At 35.5% G+C, this 18,817-nt stretch overlaps 1 protein-coding gene across 3 annotated transcripts; it reads right to left on the bottom strand.

Moving 5' to 3' along the window:
• Positions 1-1,368: 1,368 nt before the first annotated feature.
• Positions 1,369-10,658, bottom strand: LOC145691030 (uncharacterized). 3 transcript variants are annotated; one of them, XM_081766596.1, is made up of 4 exons: positions 10,464-10,658; positions 9,906-10,079; positions 5,423-5,864; positions 1,369-2,755 (listed from the first exon to the last, which is right to left on the bottom strand). In XM_081766596.1, exons 3-4 carry the CDS (start codon positions 5,836-5,838, stop codon positions 1,705-1,707), a joined length of 1,467 nt encoding a protein of 488 aa, XP_081622722.1. In that variant the 5' UTR covers positions 5,839-5,864; positions 9,906-10,079; positions 10,464-10,658; the 3' UTR covers positions 1,369-1,704. The 3 variants fall into 3 exon arrangements, with proteins under 3 accessions (XP_081622722.1, XP_081622720.1, XP_081622719.1); XM_081766594.1 differs by lacking the exon at positions 9,906-10,079 and having other exon boundaries at positions 10,464-10,656; XM_081766593.1 differs by lacking the exons at positions 9,906-10,079; positions 10,464-10,658 and adding an exon at positions 10,325-10,459.
• Positions 10,659-18,817: the final 8,159 nt, after the last annotated feature.

The following is an 18,817-nucleotide window of genomic DNA, read 5'->3' on the forward strand; positions in this document are numbered from 1 at the left end:
TTTTTAGGAGAGATTAGGTGCTGTGGAAATAGCAGATAGACATACCCTATAAATTAAATAAAAATAAAAAGTAAAGAAATAGTAATAAGAAGAAACAGAATGCGTTTAAAGTACAAGAAATATACGAATGTACGGAAAACAATCATTGCATGTATTCCACTATTACTATCGTTAAGAAATACTTGAGTACGGCGTTACCTTAACTAATATGATGATGCAAATCATTATAATATATCTAGGAGGAAAAGAGGATTCGTAATTACAGGAAACAGATAGCTTTGTGTTATGGTAGTAGCAATAGTTATTGCTACCACATAATGAAAAATGCACTTAATCTACAGAGACGTATGCAGTCTAATTCAAATATTCCTAACAACCTTTCTATAAAAGAACACATTTCCATATCAGTAATGCAGCCGAAGAACATTACGTATTCAACGATTCACATCCACTTATGGTTAAAGATGGAGAGCTTTGAAACCAGCTGCATGGCCAAGATCTCTTGAAGGAGTATTCACATGAAAGTTCCAGACCTTAATACTTGCAACGTCTTTTCTCAGAAACGAGTCAGGATATACAATAAACAAAGAAAATAAATAGTAATGATAGTTATATTTAACTCCATCAAAAAGTAACATGAAAAAACATATAAATAATGTATTAGAATCCAAATTATATAAATTTTTATATGTTCTGCTTGGATGCCAAGTGGCCTTACTCCAAACTAAAATATCTCAGGAGTGAAATTTGAACTTCGATTATCACATAAACAATTCATATTTGTCATGTTACCTACAAAAATATATCTTTCAAATTTATAGTTTCATAGTTTACTGTTCGTAAGAATCTCTTAGAAAAGCTACCCATATAGGTACGTTTGAACCATATGTCCATTTTTCGTTTTACTATTGCTTGGAGGGTCACTTGGCATTCAAGCGGTCTATAGCTTGAATGCAAAGCGAATATATTGTAAAAAAATGTATTTACATACTTTCCACTAAACTCAAGTTTGTAACACCCATAAAAAGAAAATTGTTTAGAACTAACGGTACTTGATACTTCAGAATTTATAAGAATATGTAAGCGCTCAATGGCAAGCATCGTTGCTGCTTATCGACATATTTAATTTCTAGTTTAACGATCAGTAAGTCAGGACCTATGAATGTAAATTCCCACTATTCATTTCCTGAAATTGGAATGTCTAAATTGATATTATTATTATTTCCTCTGTACATCGTTTTTAATCGGGTCAATTTGATAAGAAAAATGAAATTATATTTTTGAATTTTATGTCCCACGGTCATGACGGCTAGGCTAAGGAGACGGTGATGATGAGAAGTGAATGAAATGGTGGAACGAAGAAAGTGGGAGGAAACAGAAGAACCCCAAAGAAACCCACGCTCACGATGTTAGTCTACCACATTGGCGCGAGCTGGGATCGAACCAGGAACCCCATGCATCGGAGGTGAACTCTACCACTGAGCCACCGCGGGTTCATAATTTGGATATTAGTCAACACAACTTTTCAGTGTACTTGTACTAACTACTTATATATATTATATTACACATTATGTAATATAAACGTCTATAACATACTATGTATTTTAATTACAGGCTTCTAAAATATATACACCTTTTACACACTATGTAATTCTCTTCTTGAGTTTATACTTGATTAAAATTTCTATTAACGTTAGCGGAATTCTAGTCGTTCTTCTTATTCAACTGTAACAACTTCTCTTCTTCTATCTCAGCTAATAACTTCTCCGCAGCCAGCTTCCGAGCTTCTTCCTTTCTGTGACTTAATATGTGTTTCTTAAGGTGATCATTTCGAGAAAATGACTTCCCACACTCTTTGCAGGAAAATGGTCTTTCTCCTGTATGAATTAACATATGTTGTCTAAGGTTATCTATTTGAGTAAACGCTATACCACATTCATCACAGGGGTATGGCTTCTCGCCGGTGTGCGTCAACATATGACGCAGCACTTGATCTTTTTGAGTAAAAGATTTACCACACAGCTTACACGAATGTGGTTTGATACCCGTATGAATTAACATATGTTGCTTAAGGTTATTTTTTTGGGAAAATTTCTTGCCACAATGCATACACAAAAACGGCTTTTCCCCTGTATGAATTAATAAATGTTTTGTCAGATTATCTTTATGAGTAAAGGATCTACCACATTGTCCACAAGGAAACGGTCTCTCGCCTTTATGAATTAATAAATGTCTTGAAAGATGCGTTTTTTGAGAGAATGTTTTACTACAATGAGGACACGCATGGGGCCTTTCACCTGTATGAGTTAACGAATGTTTCGACAAATTATGCTTCTGACGAAACGCTTTACCGCACTGGGTACAAGTAAACGGTCTTTCTCCTGTATGAGTTAGTAAATGTTTTCTAAGATTTTGCTTTTGAGAAAAAGATAAACTACACTGATCACAAGGATAAGGTCTCTCCCCCGTGTGGATCATTCTATGTCTTGCTAAATTTTCTTTCTGTGCAAACGCTTTACCACATTCAGTACAAGGGTATGGTTTGACACCGGTATGAAGCAGTAAGTGCTTGTTAAGATTCTCCTTCTGACTGAAAGATTTACCACACTGATTACAAGGATACGACTTTTTACGTGTATGAGTGAATTTATGTCTCCGTAGGTTCTGATTGAACGTAAAGGATTTACCACACTGGTTACATGGATACATTTTATTGTTCCTGTTACTGGATACGTTTACAGAAGCATCCAAATAGCTTTAAAAAAGTAGAGAATATATAAATAGTAAGAATCGAAATGCAGAAATGTAAGCTAATACCAATAGTAATTTTGAAATTATAAAATTTAAATATATTTTAAAATATACTAAATGTACACATGTAAAAAAAAAAAAAAAAAAAAAAAAACCTCTTAGAAGTGAGATTCATCTTTATGATCGGAATTGATAATACAGCTTGAAAGGTACGGATACGAAACCAGGTACAATTTGTGTCGTGTGGTTAGTGATTACCACAGTGCAACTTAACGTCGTGTTAAGTTGTAGTACAAAATTTTAGTATCTAAATATACATGATTACACAGAACCGGCATTTCAGATGAATTTATTGTGAAAGGCAATTTAAAGGTTTACAGTTCAAAAACTGCCAACTCCCATGCTTGATGTTTCTATTTTTGTTTGGGCAAGGAGTTGGGCAAAGTAACATTTAGAAAGCTATTTATAACAATCAGAAGCGGCATTAGTACTCCACGTAAATTCTTCTATTACTGAAAAAAAACTATACTAGGGTCTTAGAAAAGGGCTTGGTAGAAAACAAAAGCATCTACAGATAATTGTTTATGAATTAGGAAAAATTTCTCACAGAACAGCGTGATACAGACTGAATGCTATTAAAGGAAAAATACAGCTTCTCCAATAACACATCAGATATCTACATTCTACAAGAACAGTTAGAGAAAATCTATTACCTGCAACTCAATTATAATCTTCGTATGAGGGAATCTGAAAATTAATTTAGGGCTCGTTTTTATATAGTGGTACTAGTAAGGTGAAAACTGACATTATCAGGTATTTCATCATAAAAGAGACAGTTACTGCTATACTTTTTACAACTGAAGCATAGGAATTAAGAGATTTGAAATGAAATGAAATTTTTGAGTTTTACGTCCCACGGTTATGCCGGTTAGGCTAAAGGAGACGGTGATGATGAGAGATGAATGAAATGGTGGAATGAAGAAAGTGAGAGGAAACGGGAGAACCCCGAGAAAACCCACGCACACGGTGTTTGTCCACCACAAAGTTCACTTGACGGGAGCAGGGTTTGAACCCGAGACCCCTAGCACCCGAGGTGAACGCTCTACCACTGAGCCACCGCGGCCCCAATTAAAAGATTTGATTGAAGCTAATTTTCTTTCCAATACGCATTTTGGAGTTTAACGTTCCGATATAACATTAGCAGGGACTTATTGTTTACACTGATACTTAAGACCAGAAGAATGAAACTGTGTTTTAGTGATAGTACACTATGTCCATACCATTTACGTTAATGCAGTTTTTTCATTCAACACCATGATTGCACTGTGTACGTTTAATGTTATGATTTAAATTAATGATTTTACACACGCACTAGATACGTATCGTTTTTACAACTGAGAGATTACACCTTACATTAATTGGTATGTCTCACAAAACGGCGCTCTGTGATGGTGCTTTTTTATTTATTTATTTATTTATTTAAGAATGTCGGGATTGCAACACTTTCGGACGCATTAGGAGCCTAGTTGTATTAATCCATGATTTTAAAGGCAATATTTTCGGAGATTATGCATCTTTATCTTCGCAACTATTTTTGCCAGCCTGTAATATAGATATAGTGCCTTATAATGGAGACAGAATAAATGCCCAAAGAGTTATAAATTCTTTCCATTTAAAATTATAGTACGATTCATAGATTAATGAAACGCTACAACTAGCGCTCATACGTGGAAACATTTTTGCAAAGATATGGTAAGTGATCACGAAAAATGTCTGCCTTATGATCATAGATTACTAAACATTCCTGCAAGACACGTCCAAAAGTACTAAAACCTGTACGTCCTCGCAGAAAGACCACTTGCAAGCCCTGTTCTGTAGGACATCCGCCGATCAGCGTACACAGTACGGCAAAATGGCCTTTTGTAATAAACCACTATATGAGGTTGAATTCGACGGAGGAATTTAAACCTAGAACCCTGGATACAGAGTTAGCCTGTTGGCCCGGATTACACATTCCTTAAATTCTGGGAGATGTACATAAGACTCGGCCCCTCAAGTTTTGGAAATTGCCAAATTTAAAATTTTGTATAGTAGCATACGACTGGAGCATGTATTTCTCTAATTTTAAAGGTCCATGATAGGTAATTATTGGAACCAAGTGACATGAAACAACAATTTCTCACATTGAACTTTCGCCAAAACTCAGTTCATCGTCATTGATTGAAAGCTATCTTTGTTAAAATCTGATTGGTTGATCTGTACATCTAGCTTCATATTTTGGGTTAGACACTACCTAAACAGAAACATTTGCTGCAGTGGTTCAGAAAGTGAACTTCTAGATCTTGGCGGAGCTTCGACTACTCCTCCGCATAAAAAAAAAAAAAAAAAATCGCGCATTCTTTTGCGCACAATAGAGTCGGCAAAACAAGCGTCCCGAGGAACATCCTTCAGCCAAGTGTGAATATCGACAACATGCAGAAAACCACTTTACCTCCTATGTTCATTCTATACACAATAAAATTAGTCAATTTTGCAGGTTACTCTGTAATTAACTTTGAAAGTGAAAATTCTAACACTCTAAACCTCGAAAAAATTCTAAACCTTTAAAAGATAGGCCATATAATTAAAAATAACAATAAAATATAACAGCTTAAACATTTTAAAATTTTACCTTTGAGGTTCCCAACCACTTGAAGTCATTGCAGATGTTTCTTCAGGTATAGTGCCTCCTTCTGTTTCCAACTTATTTTCCCACATATCAGAATAAGTTACAGTCATATCGAGGTCTGGTTTCACTGAAACTATTTCTGGTTTGGAATTTGAAGAACATGGTAGATTATCAAACTGCTCATTCGTGGCATAAGGTAATTTTAAATAAGTGTTGCCAGTAAAGTATTCATTTGAGGTATTTTGTACAGGTTCTGTATTGCCAACGAGATATTCAATGTTCATATCTGGATCAGTGTTTTCACTAATCAATGAATCCTTTCTACTCTCTTGCTCTTCTTTTACATAAACTGTTGCAAAAATGGGAGTTTCATAATTTGTGGAACTCTGCTTATCTTCCCTTCTCGATTCTCCTTCCATGATTATACAAATGACACTAATATATCCTATGAGTAAAACAGAACAAAGTAGGTACAGTTATTGCAAACATTGCTGACATAACGGTTTAATTCATAACGCAACTCTCTAACACTAAAAATAAAGAGAAAAGATTGATAAATGAGGATCAAACCTAAAACATTCCATCCAACTTCACAATTGTTCACAAAAATTGGGAAAATGACGTACGATATCAATCAACACTGCAATTTAGGGAGACAAACTTGAAAACTGATTTTGGAATGAACCTATTTGCTGGTTCGATGATATTTTTTAATGAACTTGGGTTTAATGAATGCATGCTGTTAATGAATTTGTAACGGCAGTTTTTTTCTTGTTACAGACGATCCAAAGTTGCGTTAACCACTGTAACGACCCTTTCGTGACTATGTTTCGTGACTTTCGTGACTATGAATGAAAGAGTGAGTTCAGTCCTCACTGTTCACTTTGAAAAATGTAATTGAAGATAATTTTACTTTAAAAAATTTCGAATTTGGTGTACTATATCGTACAATTTTTGAGACTTTCCAATCATCCATTTGGCAGAAAGTAAATATCAGCAAAAAATAACGTACCAGATTCATTCTTTTTTTCTCCCTTGTCTTCCGCTACCGATTCTTTTAGAGTTCCACGATCAATTTTTTCAAAAATTCATTCGATTTTGATACAGTAAAATGTATATTCTCTTTCATTCTCATTTTAATCGCCAATGCTTAGCATTAAAATTATTTAAGAAAGAATAGCCTTATTATTTTCTTTTCTGTCCAACATTAACACGCAATCAAAAGAAACAATATGCTCTATGATAATTTCCGTTACGACTGCTCGATTTCATTGTAATATGTTATACATTTTCATTATGGTTTTAAAATCATTCACTCTAAATTGAAATGAAATGAAATTTTTAGTTTTACGTCGCTCGCTTATGCCGGCTAGGCTAAAGGAAATGGTGAGGATGAGAAATGCATGCTCCAGGAGGAAACCTACGCACACAGTATTTATCCACCACAAAGTTCACTTGGCGGGAGCAGGGTTTGAACCCGTGACTTCATGCGCCAGAGGTGAACGCTCTACCACTCAGCCACCGCGGCCCCGACTCTAAATGGAGTTTAAATCAGTAAGAAATGAAGCAATAGTATTGCTCTACCCTAACGAATTTATTCGAGTTTCACGATAACTTATATAAAAACACATTTGTTTAGGCAGAATATTATACATATTTTCATTGACTTTTATCCGTAATCTCCGTGTTTGGGATTACAATCAGACAAAATTGATCGGTGAATTTAGTTTTCCATCGTGGTATGGATTTAAAAACCTTGATTCACAGTATAATTCGTAAAGAATAATACTTTTTCATAGACTATGACGCATATATTTTGAACTTTCACAACCATTTCTGATATTGACAACAATCAAGCTCGGGGATGCACTTTCCTTCAGGTTTAATATATATATATATATATATATATATATATATATATATATATATATATATATATATATATAATGATAACGTTCGTATCTATATTATTCAGTTCTAATACAAAATGTATGCATTTTCAGAAGTTTTCGCATAATGCCCACTTTTGAACTTAACGTTAATTAAATATAAAGATTCGATTACCTCTTCCTCCTAGGCTTCACTTAAAAAAAAAAAAAAAAAAAAAGATTGCACACTATATTTGGATAATCACACACATTAAAGGAAAAAGGGTTAAAACATTTTTTTTAGCTAAATACAAATGCACATATGACCATAATCAAAAGCACTAGAAACGCTTCACTTAACAAAAGAAATTACTAAATATCCATCTCTGTTTCGACAAATCTATACTTAAATAATTATAAACACAAACAAACAGCAATTGCATTGAAGAGGACATAGGAAACTCTCGAATATTTCTTGCGTTTCTGGTGAAACGTTAGGTAAAGTAAAGTAAGGTAACAGTACGGTCAATGCATGTTACAAAGCTCCTTTAAATTTGAAAGTAAATTGGCAACTGAAAATGAGATTTAAAAGAAATTCGAACATTTCTGTTTAAAAAAGATAAAATAAACTTTTGTACAGTCTTATATTTTATGACAAAAATATCGATTCTCAGTTAAGTAGCGCTATTTCAGTATTATTTATCTTAGTATCACGGCTGATACGTCATTCTTATCAGAAGACAAGCTTTCAAATGGCATCACGCGCTTGAGCGCACGATGTACGAAAGAAACGAATTTTGGGGTAAAATAGGAAGGTCTCTCTCAAAATATCCGTTTTTTTTTTTCATTTGGTGCTCTCTTGGAGCAGCCTTAACTATAGGTACCCTAACAAAATATACCTTGGAAAATAGTATGATCTATTCATCATAGTGCATACGCCATATTTCTCATTCTGTTTCACGATACCAAATTTCATATAAAAGGGAAAAAGTAGAATATATGATATAGAAATCTTTTTAGAATATAGAAGAGTATCATTGTCAATATGCCTTTCTCATCGGAAGAAACAAATTTTCAAATGATACGATGTCAATGTGTTCATATAAGAAAAGAGAAATTTGGAATAAATAAAGAAGTTTGTCTTTACTTTTATTCTATTTTATTTATTTATTCTAAAGTTTTGCGATCTATGGAGAGGTTCCGGCTACAAGTACCCGAATATAAAATAGCTTGAAAACTACTATGGCCAATAAGCAAGCCATATACCAAGTTTCGTTGCAATATCTAAAATAGATACGAGTGAAAATCTATTTTTCAGTTATCCTTGAGAATACAATCCGAAAATCGAACCCACTACCAAAGCTCTCATCCTTCTCATATACCACAAATTACATTAATTGCACAACTCAATTGCCAGTTGCTAATAAAAATGCATGAAACCCGCATAAATAGCAGTTACAAGACTAGTTACTTGGCTCATAATTATACAATATAAAATTTTCTGGATGTACGGAGGGGAACAGGAAAGAAAAAGAGGAGAAATGATAAAATGTTCATTACTTAAGAGATCCGCATGAACTGTGGACCGAAAACCGTCAAACAATACTTATAAGCTTTCTTTTCCTTCCACTTTTACAAAGCAAAGGCAGCAATATTTCTACAATGCCCCAAAACACGAGGCATTGTTCCAAGCACAAATATAAGGAGACATCATCACCCTATATCATAGAACACAAAGAGCAGAAAGTGCATGTTGTAACATTATACCTGCTGCACATAAGGGAAAAGAAATCACATTGAACCTAAGTTTTCTGGGATGATAACGCAGTCACACACACACACAAAACTAAAAGTTCAGTGCGCCGGACGCCAGGGTAAAGATCCGATATATTATGTTACGCACAATCCAAATTTCGAAACTCCAGGAAGATCGATAGTGTCAATTTTTTGTTACTGGTAAAAATAATAAAGCGATTTTAGATAGGGAGAATGCACGTAACACATCAATGCAAGAATATAAAAGTTCTGTGCAGTGAACACAAGAATGGATTCGATGTATTATGTTACACAGAATCCAAATTTCGAAACCCCAGGATGACTCAACGTTTCAATGTTCTATGGGCGAAGAGTTTGTTCGATTTTGGATAGGAAAGACACATTTTTTGCTCTATAAAACAAAAATTGAGACAGTCAGTCGTCCTAGGATTACAATACTACATGAAAATGACATCTTTAAGTTTTACGTCCCACGCCTATTGCTAAAGGAGACGGTGATTATGAGAAATTGATGAAATGGTGGAATGAAGAAAGTGGGAGGAAACGAGGGAATCTACGAGCACGGTGTTTGTCCACCACAAAGTCCGCACGGCGCGAGGTGGGATCGAACCAGGGACCCCAAGCACCGGAGGTGAACGCTCTACCACTGAGCCATCACGCCTACACCAATAGCATATGAATGCTTAAATGGTATTCTAAGTAGAAATATGAGTTTAAAAGTACGTTCAAAATTTAATAAAATCCAATTTTATTGAACAACACGTACTGGTTTGGGTTTCAAAACCAGGGTGCTTCACAATCCTGATCACCGTTGACGTATGCATCTACTGCTGCTGACTCACCTGTTCCCTGGTGTTCCTGCCCTGAGTCGGTTTATAGCACTAACGTGGCACAAGTTAATTTCTATTCCTTGCGTAAATATTGACGGCATACGTACACTTAAATCCTCCTCAAGTACTTCTGAACCAAAGAATGCAAACTTACAACCGAAAAATAATTACAGCAGAGCTGTTATACTAGAAAAAAAAAGTATATATATATATATATATGCAATTAATTATAGATCTATAAAATAAACCTGCATTTGAAATTGGTCTTGTTCCTTCTATCATTACAAACACAGTTTTATAATAAAGTATTTATAATTCATAGAATGTGGAAACAACACTCACTTACATCTGTACATGTAATCGAATTATGTCCCTTGTACAGCAAGTACAAAATTCGAAAGTGTCAGATCACCCTAATTTTACCTACTTACTTATACATTTACTCAACTTAGATGTTTCTTTGCAAATAATCAACTTCCATAGCGTTAAATAATTTTTAATAATCACAAAATGTGCTGGCATTAGAGTAAGTACCAAGTAACAATAATCATATTATGATAATTTGCTTACGGTATTTAAAATTATTGTCGATTCAGACTTCCTTAAGGGTTGATAGCTATTTTAATGACAATGATAAAGAATAAAATTATAATAATAAGTGTGTAGATTCAAATTATTCAAGCGTTACTATAAAGTGCAAGATGAAAATATACAATTGTTAATTTCGATGTTCCATTTTTTTTATTGTTATTATTGATGTATCCACTACCATTTGTCTCAAGAACCTGATACAGCATTGAGCACGTTAAAACTTTTAGAAATGGTTTTAAAAGAAAAAATGGTACTTTCCGTAACAGTTTGTGTCAATATAACGAAAAGTTAATAATTTATTCTAAATATTATTTGTAAAGATATTGAATATTTTGCGTTGCAATCCAGTACGCAGAATTCTTGAAAATTGGTACAGAATGTGGCGGAAAGTTAAAATAGAACGAGAAATCGACTGGTTGCATTTGCGACTAAATCGAAGCAACTAAACCGAATCAGATCAATGGAATTGTGTTCAATTGTTTCAACCGAAATTGAATGCTGCTTGTCGACTCGCTCTCCTCTGGTCGATTCGAAATCGACTGGCAACTTTAAAGATGTCCAAGCAAGTAGTAATTGGTACAATTTGCGGTGTTATAGCAGAAGCAAATAAAACGTCTTTCAATTCAGTTGCCAGTCGATTAGTTACCTACGATTAGCAAGCTATTAAATTGAAGTCCCGTTTACACGGTCGATTAAGTGGAAAGTGACGTTAATTCAACTTAATCGAACGCAAATCGACTAAGTGTAAACGCCCCATTACTAGCTTCAAAGCAAACTTACTTAGATCCTATTTTGTGTACATTTTTTTCATTTCGATAACCACTTCGGGGTCTCATTTCTTAGTAGTTAATCAAACTATTTGTCGTGAATAGTTACCAGGCCTTATTGCACACCAGAAATCCGTAAAATGTTGCAATATTATTAAGTACCGAACACAGCAAATTTAATTTTGCGTTGTTGCAAATCGTTATTGAAAGTACCCGCGGGAGAGCTTAGACAATTCAGATTTCAGTTAATGGGTAATGGGGGTATTTGAAATATTGTTGAGACGTTATAAACGTTCCTCACTACCAATTGCTGCTCTTTCGTGGTTTCTGCCGCTTTCTGTTAGCATTGCTGTAAGGACGGTTTTAAAGGACATCACAAATCCTTACTTCTTAAATTATAAAGTTCGTCATACACGGTTCTCTACTGAGGCCTCAATCCAGATTACAACTTGACAGTGTTTCTTAAATTTGGGTCATACTACTACAAAGAACCGTATATATAATAAAGCTCTTTTTTCCATTGAGCTAATCTCAAAGGCAGATTTATTTTATGGATCTATAATTAACTTCATATATAGACACGTGGTAGAGTTTTATAATCCCTTCTCGCTAAAAAAACAATGTTGCCTCGATTCCTTTTCCTTCTTTCTTTTTTCATAGTTGAAATATATATATATATAATTTTTGTTGTTGTTAACTGAAAATAGGAAGGAAAGCTTTCTCCTTATTTTGCCGGTATTTAACTACACAAGTGGAACGGAGGTACGGCAACCGTGGGAGCAGTGACAGCTTACACGCTCGCGAGGACTAACCGAGGGTTGTGGGGGTGAAAGATGCAGTGGTTGGAGAAAGAGCCCCTTAAGGCTGTCCCGATGTATAACTCAAACTTCCATGCAATTTCTTTTATCCTGAGGTGATGTAGGGGTCTCAGACGATCCTTTAGACTAGGTAGATTGTACAAGCAGAGCTCTCGAGATCGCTGTAATAAACAGACGAAAAGCACTTGAAGAATTTGTTACTCAAAGGACAATTAACTATTGTAATTGTCCGTATTGTAATTGCTTTTCTGTTTCGCAATATGAGTTACTCCGAAGAGGATGAAATAGCCGTAGCAGCGGTATCTGCTATGTTGTCGACACAAAATCTGCCCTCCTCTTTTCGCCCCCCCCCCCTTAAAAAAACAGAGACAGTGAAAGAGTAAAGAGGAGCTGCTGCACCAGGGAGTAAATTCTTCGCCGCAATAATGTACAGAAAAGCACCCGTATTTTCAGATTAGTCAAGTTGGCCTCACCACTTTTGGACGGAGAAAAATAAATAATGCTATTCGCTTGTGCTACGTTAGTGGTGGTTAGTTCCCAAATTTCAGCGTTTGTGCAATTAAAAGAACAAAGTTATGAACAATTTAAATTTTGAGGCCAACTTGGCGTCAAGTTCGCTCCGCCTTTTTTTCCTAATTTAGATAGAATGGATTTTCTAATGCCAAACGTTAGTGCTACGTTAGTGCTGTTCAGTACCCAAATTTCACCGTTAGTGCTATTCAAATAACGCAGTTATAAGGAATTAATTAGCGTCAAGTTGATACCGCTTATTTTCCCTAATTGAGATAGAATTGATTTTCTAATGTCAAACGTTAGTGCTACGTTAGTGGTTGTTAGTGCCAAATTTTCACCGTTAGTGCTATTCAAATAACATCTTTATAAGGAATAAATTAGCGTCAAGTTGGCCCCGCCTTTTTTCCCTATTTAAGATAGCATGGATTTTCTAATGCGAAACGTTTGCGTTGTGTTAGTGCTGCTTAGTGCTCAAATTTCTCCGTTAGTACTCTTCGAATAACGCCGTTATAACGAATTAGTTAGTATCAAGTTGACTCCGCCGTTTTCCCTAATTGATGTAGAATAGATTTTCTAACGTCAAACGTTTGTACTACGTTAGTGCTGGTTAGCGCCCAAATTTTACCATTAGTGCTGTGAAAATAACGCCGTTATAACGAAATTAATTAGCGTCAATTTGGCCGCGCTTTTTTCCCTAATTGATATAGAATTGATTTACCAATGTCAATTGTTTGTGCTACGTTAGTACTGGTTAGTACCCGAATTTGACTGTTAGTGCTGTTCAAATAACGCCATTATAATGAATTAATTAGCGTCAACCTCTAACGTTAGTGCTCATTAGTGTATGTAGGTGCTACAAGTAAAAACCCTTTGGGGATCAATTTGACATTGCCCCCACTTCAAGCATTAACGAGAAATACAACAGTTTTTTAGTGCATCGTTAGTGCTTATTAATGCACCAATCACTAACGTAAGTGTTTATGAGTGTAAGGTCTAGAGCCAAAACAATAGTAGGGATTAGTGGGACCAAAATAAACTCCACTTCTAACACTAACAAAAAAGTAGTGCCATTCGTTAGTGGATTGTTCCTGCTTTGTAGTACACAAACTCCTAACGTCATTAGTGGAGGCTCTAAAGCCATGATAGCGTGTAATTAGACTCTGATCGCCACTTAAAACACTAACGAAAAAATTAGCACTATTCATTATTGCATCGTTGGTGCTTCTAGGAAACGCTAATAGTTTCGCTAGTACGTCACTATTACTGTAGATATGACCAATTACATGTCACGAAACTCCCATAAGAAATACATTGAGAATTTTTCAGTGGCTCAAATTTTGGTCAAATTCAAAAGCACTGATTATCTCTTTTAGTGCAATTGTTATTGCTTCGTTAGTGCTTCTTAGAGCACCAACTACCAACATTAGTGCTTCAATAGGTTGGACGCTAGAAGCAAAAAACCTTAGCCCGTAAGGAAGCACTAACGGTGAAACCTAGTGAAATCGATAGTGCATTGTTAGTATTTCTAGAAAACTCTAATAGTTTCATTAGTGCTTCACTATTACTGTAGATATGTATAATTTTATGTCACGAAGCTCCCATAAGAAATACATGGGCAATTTTCCATTGTCTCAAACTTCCACCAAATTCAAATGCACTAATAAACTCTTCTAGTAAAATTGTTAGTGCTTCGTTAGTGCTTCTTGGAGCATTAACTCCCAACATTAATGGTTCAATAGTTTGAATGCCAGAACGAAAAAAAAAACATTGGGAGGTCTCAATGCATATAAGTTTCCCAAGAAAGCACTAACGATGAAACCCAGTGCATCGGTCGTGCTTCTAGAAAACATTAATAGGTTCGTTAGTGCTTCAGTAGTAGCTAGTGTAGATATGGCAAATTATATCATGAAACTTCCATAAAAAATACATCGGGAATCTTTCATTGAGTCAAATTATCACCAAATTCAAAAGTAGTAATGATCTCTTCTAGTATAATCGTTTGTGTTTGCTAGTGCAGCAATTCCGAAAACTAGTGATTCTTGTCGTGAATGCTTTTGTGTGGAGGGGCTAGCCCTAGCGTGTAGTTAGCTTCCCCTAAGTTCCACCTTTTATTCCATACAATTGGAGCACTAATATTAGGAGTTCTGCAATAAAACCTCCTAATGTAATAGTTACCATTACACTATATATGTTCATTAGTGCTTTTAAATTTCCGGAAATTTTACAAAGTGGAAAATGCCACTTGTCTAAATTTAGATTCTCACCCACCTGAATTACTACCCAAACAGTTCACATGGTTTCTTCTTCGTTCACTAAACACTAATATTAGTGCTATGAGAGTTATTAGTGAATACCTCTCGTGGGGCTAAAAGGAAATTTATTGAATTCTACAATAATTGTTCTACGAAGGTGGGATAAACATCAAAAGTTAGTGCATCATTTTTGCTTGCCGAAACATCAAGCACTAACGTTAGTGCTCTCATGGTTTAGGAGTTATAAGTGAATAACTCACTCGGGGCAAATTTAGTTTTATCGAATTTTACAATTATCGTCCCATAGAGGTGCAGTAAACGTCAAAGTTTAGTGCATCGTTAGTGCTCCAAAAGACACTAAACATTACCGTTACTGCTATCGTAGTTTACGAGTTATTAATGAACAACTCGGGCGGGGCTAACTTTAAATCTTTCAATTTTTATAAAATTTTACACTAATTGTGAGAGAAAATGAAATGAAGTCTTTCAGTTTTACATTCCATGGTTATGCCGATGAGGCTAAAGGAGATGATGGTGATGAGTAGTGAATGAAATGGTGGAACGAAGAAAGTGGGAGGAAACGGGAATACCCCGAGGCAGTGTTGAATTCAGACATTTTTACCCGAGGGGGAATGTGAACTCCTCCGGGGAAAGGGTTGTTTTTTTGTATTTTTGCAAGAAAGCAGCATATTTAACAATTCCATTCACATGCACATCTCAGCTAATATTGAGACTAATTGCTTTTAAATACTCAATGTGAGATTATGATTTTAAAAAATCGTTTAATTTTATCTAAAACATTAAATAAAGACTGGCAAAAATATTTTAAACTAAACTTTAACTGCTATTTACAGTACCTACTTTTGTTATTATTTCCTATATTCAGTAGTTACGGTACTGTTTGTTACTAATGCACATGTTTTTAAAAAGATTTAAATTAACTCAAATATTTTTTGGCCTAAAACAAACATACATAGGAATATCTTAACAAAAACTAATCATTCTTTCGCACACTTCTGATTCTAAATCAAGTATATTAGCCTTGGTTTCTTTACTGCATGCACATCAATAGTTTAGTTTACGAAATCTTCAGTAAGATTTGTGGCAAGTCGTGGAAAATCAGCGCTTGAGGCGAGTATACGACGGCACCCCCGTACATATTAGTGAGGTCGACAGACCAGCTGCGAAAGGTGAGAAAATTTTAAAAAGTAAACCCTGCTTTTCCTTGATTTTGAACATTTTTTCTTACTTTTTCCTTTCAATTTATATATGTGGACATGCCCACATGTGCACATGTGTTTCATTCCTCTCTTTTTCTTTCATTCTTTTCTTTTCTTTTTCCCTCCCGACTCGTGCGTCTCTTACTTCGGTGCCCGGGGCCGTCGCCCCGCTTGCCCCTCGTTCGTCACCATCAGTAGCGATCTTTCACTTATATACTACTATTATATTGATAAATTCTATATAAATCTCTAACCCAGGAGGGATAACTATTCCTCCCTGATTCCTCTAAATGACGTCCTCTGAGTCTCACCCTTTAACTGACTTATTTTTAGTTAAAGAAAGGTGTGTTTACTTTAACAATCGTAAAACACATTTACGTCTGTTACTTCTGATGTGAGAAATAGGATTTAGGCGCTCTATTTCAAATAATGGAAGAACTGTATATTTTCAAAAACTGAAGTCTGCTGACATCAGAGATCATATGGAATGATCGAAAGATCTCCCCTATCTTTCCTTTCCTATCTCTAACTGTGCTAGTGCTACGTACTAATATATAATATAGGGCGAGAGTATAGTACCGACTAAAATGCAAACCTTTCTTCAACAGTTGACAATTTCATGTTCTGCCAAACTCGGTCATAGCATTAAGAAATACAGGTTTTATTGACTAATTTGGTATTCTATCTTAGGTGTTGCATGTTTAATATTTATATAGAATGGGTCTGCGTCATTTATATGTATATTGAGAGATCGGATTTCGTCTGCACGTGCACGGAAAGAAAAAGAAATAATTGGGTGAAGGAATTGATACATTTTGCGATTGAAATTTTGGGAGCTTCTCCGGGGGGAAGATTCCCCCGGGCTACCCCCTGAATTCATCTCTGCCCCGAGGAAACCCACGAACACGATTTTTGTTCACCATAAAGTTCACTTGGCGGGGCCTGGGATCGAAACTGGGACCCCAAGCACTAGAGGTAGACGCTCTACCACTGAGTCACCGCAGCTCCTAATTGTCAGAGAGAAATAAGACGAAACCAGAGGTTAGTGCTCCATAAACTAAGGAATAACATTAGTGCTATCTCAATTTAGGAGTTATTAATGAATAATTCGCGCGAGGCTAAATTTAAATTTATCGAGTTTTACAATAATTGTCAATCAAAAGATAGTGTAAGCGCTAAATATTAGTGTTTTGTTAGTGCTCTAAAACATAGTAGGCACTGACGATAATGCTATCATAATTTAGGAGTTATTAGTGAATAACTCGAACGAAACTAAATTAAAATTTATTGAAGTTTACACTAATTGAGTAAAAGTTGAAAAGCCTGATTTTATCCCCGCCGAGTTATTTATTAATAACTCGTAAACTGTGATGGCACTGATGTTAATGATTAGTGTATTATGGAAGACCAACAGTGCACTAAGCTTTGGTGGCTACCCAGCTTTGTAGAACAATTAGAGTAAAATTCGATAAATTTAAATTCAGTCCTGCCTGAAGTATTAGTAGATATCCGGGAGGATAGACGGCCGAGTCAGCAAAAAATTATCTTGTTTTCCTAGAATTCGATATCATTTCCTGGAATTCGGAGGCAAGTTTCGACAAGCCTTTAGTTGTTATGTTCATAGCCTTTTACGGCTACCACAGAATTCCGTGGGAAAATGTTTGTTGTTGGAACCCTCTATTGCTATGCCCATAGTCTTTTACGCCTACCAGATGTAGAAACAAGATGAAACATGCCTTTTTCGACCTTTTAGGGCTATAGGTTCATGAAAAAACATGCCTTTTCTAGTCGTCTTGTATTGGTTAGCTAATTTGGATTCCCCAGCCCCGCCCCCTCCCGCAAAGACTCTTGGACGACTACCGGATCTTCATCAGGGTCCTTTCAGTTATCACGATTGAAGCCTCCCAATTGATTGTGTTTTCAGCCTAAAACTGTAGTGTGTGTTTTGTGATACCGGTCGTTCTTATTAAAATAGGTAAGTAATATATATATATATGTTCCTTCTTCATTTAGTTATAAAGGCAGTTGAAAGAACAAATGTATTTATTCATAGTTCAGTTCAGGTTCTAAAATTTAAAAAAATAAATAAAAACAGACACATACATACATATATGTGAATGTCTGTTTTGCTAGTCTCTTTCTTTCTCTGTTTGCTAGCACATTGAATTCCATCTTAAAATTGTTTAGTTTCAAGAGCAACAGATAAGATAACATTGTCAAATGTTTTGATGACTCGTATTGCAGCTAGTTAACAGACTGACCTACAGCCCTGCTAAGCGAATAATGAAAGGTAGAGTACATTTAATTGTATGTTAAATAATATTGTGCTTGGGAGATCCCCCTGGAACATCGAATCACTTCACCTTTAAGTAATGATAATAGAATAAAAAATGTGGAACGAGAGAAAGAAAAGAAATGAAATCTATGAGTTTTAGTCATATAGTTATGACTACTAGTCTAGTGGAGGTGGAAAGTGACGATGAGAAATGATGAAGTGAAGAAAGTGGGAGGAAACGGAAGAACTCCCAAGGAAATCCATTCATACGGTGTTTGTCCACCATAAAGTTCATTTGTCTGGAGTAGAATTTGAACACGATGCCTCACGCATCACAGGTGAACGCTCCGGGAGAACCCAGAGGAAATCCATGTACACGTTGTTTCTCCATCATAAAGTTCATCGGGTGGGAACAGGATATTGAACCCGGGACCCAGTGGGAGGGAACGGAAGTACTCCAAAGGAAATCCATTCATACGGTGTTTGTC

The sequence above is a fragment of the Thermobia domestica genome, chromosome 7 (genome assembly GCF_964235325.1).
Source record: "Thermobia domestica chromosome 7, izTheDome1.hap1.1, whole genome shotgun sequence".
Classification (NCBI taxonomy): domain Eukaryota; kingdom Metazoa; phylum Arthropoda; class Insecta; order Zygentoma; family Lepismatidae; genus Thermobia; species Thermobia domestica.

Coding starts and splice junctions, on each gene's coding strand:
- LOC145691030 (XM_081766593.1), bottom strand. CDS start 10,415: ATGCCAGCACATTTTGTGATTATTAAAAATTATTTAACGCTATGGAAG. Junction 5,865..10,324: donor TAAGTTGAGTAAATGTATAA/GTAAGTAGGTAA, acceptor TTTTACTCATAG/GATATATTAGTGTCATTTGT. Junction 2,756..5,422: donor AGTGGTTGGGAACCTCAAAG/GTAAAATTTTAA, acceptor ACTTTTTTAAAG/CTATTTGGATGCTTCTGTAA.